Source organism: Procambarus clarkii, chromosome 35, assembly GCF_040958095.1.
Source record: "Procambarus clarkii isolate CNS0578487 chromosome 35, FALCON_Pclarkii_2.0, whole genome shotgun sequence".
NCBI classification, from domain to species: Eukaryota; Metazoa; Arthropoda; class Malacostraca; order Decapoda; family Cambaridae; genus Procambarus; species Procambarus clarkii.
The window spans coordinates 29,945,426-29,954,638 of record NC_091184.1 but is presented as its reverse complement, the minus strand read 5'-3'; the positions used below and the strand labels follow the sequence as shown (position 1 = coordinate 29,954,638).

Here is a 9,213-nt window from a genome sequence, read left to right as displayed (position 1 = left end):
GCTTGGTGCACTAGGAAGGGACATGACCATTTTGCCCTCACCTCATAGGCCTCGTCAGCACAAAATAGATTACTTGGGAAAGAATTGGTTAATGAAATTAAATATGGTGTCCACTCAACCTATCATTTTTATCAATTCTGTTTGTGCTTAACTGCTCGGTTGCTGTTAGGCAACATCAGCTTCTCCTAAAGATGTAACCAAACTAAAACCTGGTGTTAACAGTTACTCCAAACTGCAGTGAGACCCACTGGAAATACCTCTGCCAAGTGGTATTGTAAGTATTATATGAATATACCAAATATGGTACTGTTAGAATATGAAATCTTAAGGTATTGTTTAAATCCTAATAAATAACTAAAATGCATTAAACATTATTTAATTTTCATCTTTAATAAAAGTCAACTATTTACTAATATATTAAAGTTGCTAGTTCTTTAAAAATAAAAAGACTGTTCTACATTAAATGTTCAGCAGGTAGAAATGGTATGTATTTTATATACAGTATTGTTAAGATTTATTAGAAATAAGGTTTAATAACAATCTTGTCATTGTAGATTTTCCTAATACTGTATGTAATTTTACAATACAGTATTGGCTTGAATTTTTTTAAAGGCTTTTTCCATGCAAGGTTTAGGATGTCCACCTTTTAAGTCCAGGAGTCAAAGTGAGAGCTAATCTATTAATTAGGTTTGGAGTTCAAGGAAAGTAGACTGAAATATCCCTCATTTGGCTGGATATTTGTGAACCGGTGTGAAGTTTGTAATCTTGTTACGATAGGGATTTACTTCAGGAACTTGCTGGACTGAATCAGAAAATGTCATCCTTGGAAAAATTCTAATCTGAGGTAATTAAGATTACTACATCAAATTTATATTTATTGCATGCATATATATATAAAGTTCATTAAAAAAATTTATAATTATACTACTATCTTGTTAACACTTTCGCGCTTTAGATTAGAGATAACTCGTCGCCGTTTTCTCTTACGATTCCGCATAACTGCCTACTTTTCTCGTCCATCGAAAAAATATTTCTATAAATTCCATTTTTTAACCGAAATGGATGGGGATACTTTTGTTTTGTAGAGAATTTATTTGTGAATGTTTTGGTACCAGAATGAATATTATATCACATAAACTTCTATGAGTAAAAAAAAAAATACAACAAGTATGTTTGGGGGTGTGGCGAGCGTGTGGCAGTGGGTTTCCTTTAGCCGTTGATATATCCAACACGTGGGAAATATTTGTATGTGTTATGTATATGTCTGTGTAGGGAATTTTACTGCGATCACTGTCATACAAATTATAAAATGTTTCAACAAGTATAAACATGACAAACATCAAACGAACGAAAACAATGCGTTCGTTTCTGCCGCGAACGCATACTGAGCGACGTGGTTCTATATTTGGCGCTTCTCTTACACATGCTTTGTACAAATGTTATACATTTCATCTTATAGAAAATTTTATTGCGAACACATTGGTATAAAAAAGAAATACGTACATAGAAAAGTAGGGTCAGGAAACGTATAAACTTTCCAAGCATGATTTCCCCCCTGTGTTTTCGCCAGTGCGCTCGCGGCTAACTACTCTCCACTTCACACTCTCTTGCGGGTGGGCAATTACCTATATTAAACATTCATATGCATATGTCCGTGTAGAGAATTCTATTGCGATTCCAATGATACCAAAATTAGCGATGTAGGACAACTGTAGGCTTCGCAACCATTAAGAGAGTGGAAACATTTTGTTGCTGTTTGGCGCTCTCGGCGAGTGATCTGCATAGTTTTTTATTTGGTGTTGATAATCCTTATGCTTTGGCGGCATTTTATAGGCATGCTCTTATAGACAATTTCATTGCGAACACAGTGATACCAAATTTAAATACGTGCGCCTTCAATTATTGTCAGGACAGTCAAAAGAGTGTACACTTTTCGGTCTTACCGCGTAGGCGCGCGAAGTGCCGAAAGCATCTGGGGTATTGTTTTTTTTTGAGCGCCGAGAGCGCGAAAGTGTTAAGAGAGTTCCTTCTATAATGTACAGTACAGTTTGCTAATGGATAAGAGAAGAACAAAATGAAGTTCTCCAAGCTATCTTTCAGATATTTTGAAAAATTATAATTATTTTCTACCTTTTCCAATTTCTATTTCTTCCATATTTTGCAAGGTTTTCCAACTTTTTATAAACCAACAGCTAATCACATACCTGTACCCGTTTTGTTTACTTGTTCTTTTTAATCCATATAGAAAGTTGAATATTACTTGTCTTATGTCTGGCAAGACACATTTTACACAAGCAACTGTCTATTAATTAACTTTCATATTATCCTCACAACTAAAAACAATTGTGGGATCAACACATGATAATTCCCATTGATGTTTTATTGGGGCCACAGCTGCAGCAGTTAGTGCCACCACTCGGGGAACTGGGCTGCTTTTATGTTTTCAAGACTTACAATTAATGTTAATGTAGACAGTCAAAAATTAGAAATAAAGTCTAACAAACATTATACAAGAAACCACAAATTATTTTGTTAATGTCATGAGCTAAAAAGTGCTCGATGCAAAATAGAATATTAGCATTTTTCATTTAGCATCTTTTGTTCTTATTTGTTACATTGTTCATATAGTGTCTCATTTGAATTTATCATTAAAGCAGATGCATCTTTTAGTAGCTGCGTTCCTCTGGCTGGAGATTAACGCAAGCCTCACTGGCTTCCCACACCTTCTTGGCCAACCCTGCATCACAGACTAGTGGTGATATATTATCTGATATCTGTTAAAAAAAAAGGTCATTAATATTAAAACTATTAAAATATACAGCTGTAACTTAAAATTTGTGACACTAAGCTATGTGCTCTAAACCTACAGCATAAATACAATAAAATCCATTAACATAGTTTATGTTGCCAATGGTGTGATCTACAATACAGTGTGCTGCCATGCACATTCTTGTTACGAATTATCTAGTTTTCTGCCTGCTCCATTTTACCCAGAATTCAGATTCATTGAGCTTTTCTTAATTTTTTGCTGGAGAAAAATGGAGAAGAGCCATATTCAAGTTCATTAAGAATTTGTACCTATTCACAGTGATCGCTTTGATGATTGTATCACCATAATTGTAGCAGCTCAACAGCAAATGGCAGCCATAAATTTCTCTAGGTTGGTTACTAACCTTACAATCCTCAAAGAACTCCCCTGTAATCTTAGCAGTTTCTTCTGAGATTGCCAGGTGGATAATTGTCTGGGCCCCTTGCAATGCAGTCTGTCCAAGGTTAAATAATTACCATTAAATTCATACTACATGTGATCCTAAGATATTACATAGAAATCAGTCATGAAATATACAATATTGTTATCTATCAGTAAGTGTGAGGGTAAAGACAGTTGCAGTAGTGGCAGAAGGAACAGCAAAATTACTTAAATGAACTTCATGCTTTTAATATTAAAATGTTAACACTCTTAGAATCTGTAAACAACTTATTCTGACACAGTTTAACAGTCTTAGAATTAAAACAAATGTGACTAGGATAAAAATCCCACCAAACTCTGGGAATTGTCAAACATTTCAACTGAATACAAGAATAAGATAATAGAGTCAGTGGTTTCAGCACCAGGAATAGTTTCTTGGGCCAACATTTCATCATCATCATATTCACAAGAAAAAGATGACACTGATTCAACTTTATTAATCCCTTTTGCCTATACATTTTTGCACACCGGACACAGCTGACAGATTGTAATCAGAGCTTGCTAGAATGAATTCAATAGAATTCACTGGCTTCTCCTTTTCAGCTACATAGTAGTAGTTTTTCTTGAAACATTTTTTTCATGTTTATTTTTTGTTCTCTTCAAAAAATAAAAACAAAACAATTTAACAACATGGGGCAGGTAGTTTGAAATGTGTTATTGGTGTCCCAAGAACTGATCAGTTATTAGCAAACCAGAATGAATGGTGGCCATCTTTGTTTACAATGTAGCAGGTAGACCAGACCATAAGTGACCAGTGTGGGTGTAAAGCAGTGAGGTGGTGGACCAAGTGCAGGAAGATACACGACTTGGGACACAACCGATACAGAGTTTTAGAGTAAACGTGATGACCAATCAGCAATTACTTGTTTGTGGGCAAGATTAAAGTGACTGGAAGAAGAGCAAGAAGCAGCAAACTGACAGCAGGTGAGTGTGAGAAGTAAGAATTGTTTGTAAGGATGTAGTACTGTAATTAAGGAATCTTAGGGGGTGAAAAGTAAGCTGCTGCACTTAAAGCTTGGATACAAGTAGTCATTACAGAAGCTTTGTAGAAATTGTTAGACTATGTGCAAGTATATGAAATATATAACTGAGAAACTGGAAGAATGTAAATCTTGAACATAACTATGGACAAGTGGACAAGGATCAAGAGACTTCAGAGCAGGTGTTGGTGGCTCAAGATATCAATACAGCTTTTAACGTTAGTAATAACAAAGGAAATTTCAAGCAGCCACAGATTGCTACAGAGTACAATGTGAAAAACTAATCTAATAATTTTGGCAGCTAGGAAAGAAAATAACTTATTTGAGGATTGAGACATTGAGTAGGAAAAAGATTAACATTAAAGTTACAAGACAGTGAAAGACTAAACAGAAAGAAACATGTAACACTTCAGAAGAATTAAACAAAATTAATTTTAGCAGTAAATACTGTGGAAAACTAATAAGGTAAATCAGGACCTGTAACTGCAATATGTACTACCACTGGGCATACAGTAAACCATGGGTTTATTTCCAATGGTTTATCCAATGTTTCTTTTCAACTAGTGGTAAATGGGCACCCCAGAGTCCCGCAACTACTTGTAGGTTGCATCCTGGGGAAGGTAAACAGTTGGCCCAGGAGGACCTCTGTCAGCCTAGGTCCTGGTGCAGGCTTCCTGTCCATGACAACTGGAATCAACACTGTTTTTTATACCATGATCATATACACGTTGTAATTTCATTATCTAATTTCATATGCATACTTTCACACACTCAAAATGTGCATACTGTATAAACTGAACTTTCACACATTCACAATATACTGTACTGTACTTTCAAACACTCACCATTGCACTCAAATTTTTTTTCTTTTTCCTACCTTGCCCAGAATGGGACTGAGAATTCGATATATCTTCCCAAATAGGATGCCACCAGATTTCTGGAAGATCTCTGTTGCTACCAAACCTGGACACAGTGCATTCACGACAATCCCTATAAGGCCAAGAGAAAATGGTATCAATAGTTGTATATAAATTTCATTGTAATAAAATGTAAGATACTGTATACTGTACATATTGAGGAGTAAAAAAAAATTCTTATTACCCAATTTCAAATTTAAATGAGGCATTATCCCAAAGAATACATTCAAGCTATATAAGAAAAGGTTAACTCTCTCAATATCAATTTCAATTGCACAACCAATAAAAAAAATAGTCATTCACTTTAGTTAACATGTTAATTTTGCCAGATGCCCAGGTTGATCTCGGAGATTTTGCTTTCCTACTGCCCTGTTAAGTCACTTGGCCCTCGATACAACCTTTGGTGAATCTGATATCCTTGACATTGCTCATCTTGTGTGTTTTTAGTCTCATATTGGCCTGAATAATATCTAGGACTCTGTGTGACTGTTTGCACCATAGACAGTGATAAATAGTCTTCTTGGTACCATTTGATAATTACTTACTAAAAAAAAATCAAAATCATTTAATGTACAGCCAAACATCTAGCAATCACTAGTTCAAAGGTTCAAGGCCAAACTGCCTTCTTTGTAATGAAAATTAATAAATGCATGTATGTATGTATATGTGGTTTGTGGGTAAATGTATCGTGTAGAAATTAATATGTGATGTATAATGAGGTATATAGCAATGTAGGACCCTGAATGACCTGGGTTGTATCTGGTGGCAGTCAAGCACTTATACTGCTGGGATGTTTACCCAGTGGCAACAATTTTTTTTACTTTAGTTTTTCTCAGGGTTACTTATTTCTTTTTAAACAGTTTCATGTTTTGATGCAATTATTTTGTTTTGTTTTGTTTTCTCTGTTTTAGGTTTATCCTTAATTCCCAAGCTCCTCTCACCTCATAGAGAAAGCCATATTTTGGTCCCGGCTCTTGGTAGGTCTCAAAGGCATAGTACAAGAGTTTAAAAATATAGTTGTGCTACACTAGGTCTCATGTGCAAGAATTTATAAGTAAGTATTCTTACTTGTAATCTATAGCTGAATCTAATAGACTAAGTCAGATACAGTATAATTTGCTGTACTCACCAGTTCCCTTCATCATTTCCGCTAAGTAACGGGTGAACAGAATGTTGCAGGCCTTTGACTGGCTATAGGCCTGTAACAATGAGTAGTTACCCTTTTCATAATTCAGATTCTGTAAGAAAAAGAAAAATTGTCAAAATTATCAAGTTTGAATATAAATTATTATTCTGATACTGTAAACTTGCAAATTATGAGTGTGTATATTGAGTTCATAAAGAATTATATAATGTAGCATTTTTGTAGTTCACAAGTAGAGTATATTTACCTTTAGGTCTAATGTCTTGAGGTGGGAATGAGCCATTGATGATGTCACCACCACTCGACTGGGAGTGCTCTTCTTTAGCAGTCCTGATGAATGTTAGAACAGATTAGAGAGAAAAATGAAGGATAATTGACTTTATAAAGGTTTATTGATATGAAGACAGAATGAAATGAGGTTAGAAAATAGTGGTATGTACCAGTTGCTATGTATAAGAACACTCATTAAATGGCTTTTGGAAGCCAAGAAACCAGTGAAATATAAAATAATGAATGTCAACAATCCAGTGCAGGTTAATTAAGTAAAATATTTTTTTTTATGAAACTGCTTAGTCATTTAGCCCTGAAAATTAAACCAGTTCCTTCACATTTTAGACTTTATTTGCTATTCCTTATATTGCTGATTAAGGGTCTTGCATCTAAATTGGATCCTTCTCTTTTTAGGGTTTGAGTATTCAACTTTGAGTTGTGGTGGTGGAATAAGGGGGGGAGGGCAGGCAATCGGCCCTGGTCATTGTCCTCCTCCTATTTCATCTCCCCTCACTGCTCTCATATGAGTTTGGCTCGCATTGGCTGTTGCCGCTTGCATGGGAATTGTCTGCATACTTCACAGAGGGCTTGGACTAGGGATGTTTGGGTGTCTTTGATGGTCTCCGAGGGACTATAAACTGGGTGAGTGTTCTTGGGTTCTGGCCAACCATCTACTCTACTACTTCATGTCCACATTCAGAAAATGTTGGACAGGGACAATGATTTCAATGACAGTTCTTGAGTGTTGTGTTGTGCCTCTTTTTTAGTGGCTGAGAGAGGCTCCCGAGATCCAGTTGATCCTTAAATGCCACTTGGTGGCAACCCAATTACCCTCGACTGCCACCTGGTGGCAACCCAGATTACCCTGGGTCCCAGTCAGCCAGCTTCCTCACACACTCGCCTGGTCATAGCTTCAGGGGCATGTAACCACTGATGGGGCCAACCCTCAACTTTGTAGTTTAGTTAAGTGGTGTTGGTATCTCTGGGACATTAGTTCCATCAGAGGCCATTGCTTCATTATTGTGTCCTGTGTTCTTCACAATTGTATTTCATGTCACCCACAATATGTGCCCTAGCTTTGTAATTCACTTCAACTGTGGGCTAGGCTTCCCTTCCTTGGTAGTTGGCTTGCAATTCCACTGCTTAGAGAATATTACAGAGTATATATAATATTTGTGATGCTTTATGAAGTGAATATTTAGGTTAAAATTATATAAAGAACATTTATTTATGATAGTGTACAGCACATACATTGTACACTAAAAATCTGAACTACAATAGAAAACTAGTACAGTACAGTACTCGAATTTGAAGGAAACAAATGCATGATTATATATCTATACACCTCAAGATATTTCATGTTACAATTAAAAGCAGAAAATGTTTTCATAAAGAAAAATATTCTAACCTAGTAAGAGATTAGCAAGGAGAAAATGTCCAAAATGGTTGGTTGCCATGGTAAGCTCAAGGCCATCCTCAGTCAAGCATCGTTTACCTACACCTCCAATACCAGCATTCAGTACCAGTACATCTAATCTGAAAAACAAATAAAGGATTCATGAGACATTCAGAGAATATGTATTTAGAAATACTTAACATTGGCTTGTCTACATATGAGTGACCTGCAGTTTGTTTAGCATCAGATAACACTTTTTGCACATCCGCAGTTTATTTTAAAAAAGCGTGAGGTAAATTTTACATTAGGGTGAAATAAATGGAGGGAGAGGCTGAAGCCACATCTATAAAACTTGTGTTCTGTATTGCTCCAAAAACTATTTACAATTTAAGACTCGTTATAGTTTTGTTGTGTTTGTATTATACAGGTATATTCTTGCATATTGACACCTTTATAAACAAAAGATAAGCTAAAACCACTGTAATATTTATTCAGAAATAATGTTTCACCTAAACAAATTAAAACACTTACTGTAATACTCTAGTGCTTGAATGAAGGTGAAGGAAAGACCCAATAAATGTGTAAGTGTATTAAAAACCAAATTTTCGTTGGGTGAGCTGGCAGGTGAGCACCACCTGCCAGCTCACCCAGTAATGAACATCACCTGCACACTGCACCGCACCACTTGCCAGCAGGTGCAGAAGTACGATGGAGAGAGCAAAGTATACAATATTTCAAGTATAATATTAAAGATATATTTAGGATTTAATGTTTTCCTATAAAGTTTCAATAATACCTTTATTTGATTTTTTGTATTATTTTCTACCACAGACGTGGCCACACATTAACAATGCTAACCAGCATATATACATTTTCTTCAGTTCGCCATGGACTCTAACCCTTTCCACTACCGCCCACAAGATGGGTATAGGGTGCATAATATAAGAACTAAACTAACTAACTCCATTGATAGGGTTAGAGATTTGTTAAACATATAGTTCAGGGATTTATTGAACAATCAACCACAGAAGGTGATTGTAGTGTTTTTAAAATGCTAGGCTAAGCTACATACGTAAATACATAAATACACAGATTTACGTATGCCCTACATAAAGTGTTTGATGTGTCTTTTACATAGTGTCATTAACGTGCATTTACAAAGGTGAAATTGAATTCTGACCAGCTTCCACATATACTTTATACACATACATATACACACACAGACGTATGCGTACATATACATATATATACATACA

At 35.6% G+C, this 9,213-nt stretch overlaps 1 protein-coding gene across 1 annotated transcript; it reads right to left on the bottom strand.

The window, feature by feature from the left end:
- Positions 1-898: 898 nt before the first annotated feature.
- On the bottom strand, positions 899-8,228 carry LOC138371423 (retinol dehydrogenase 14-like). The gene is made up of 6 exons (XM_069336237.1): positions 7,970-8,228; positions 6,539-6,621; positions 6,277-6,385; positions 5,108-5,220; positions 3,174-3,263; positions 899-2,774 (listed from the first exon to the last, which is right to left on the bottom strand). The coding sequence occupies exons 1-6, from the start codon at positions 8,016-8,018 to the stop codon at positions 2,667-2,669; spliced, it is 552 nt and encodes a 183-aa protein (XP_069192338.1). The 5' UTR covers positions 8,019-8,228; the 3' UTR covers positions 899-2,666.
- Positions 8,229-9,213: the final 985 nt, after the last annotated feature.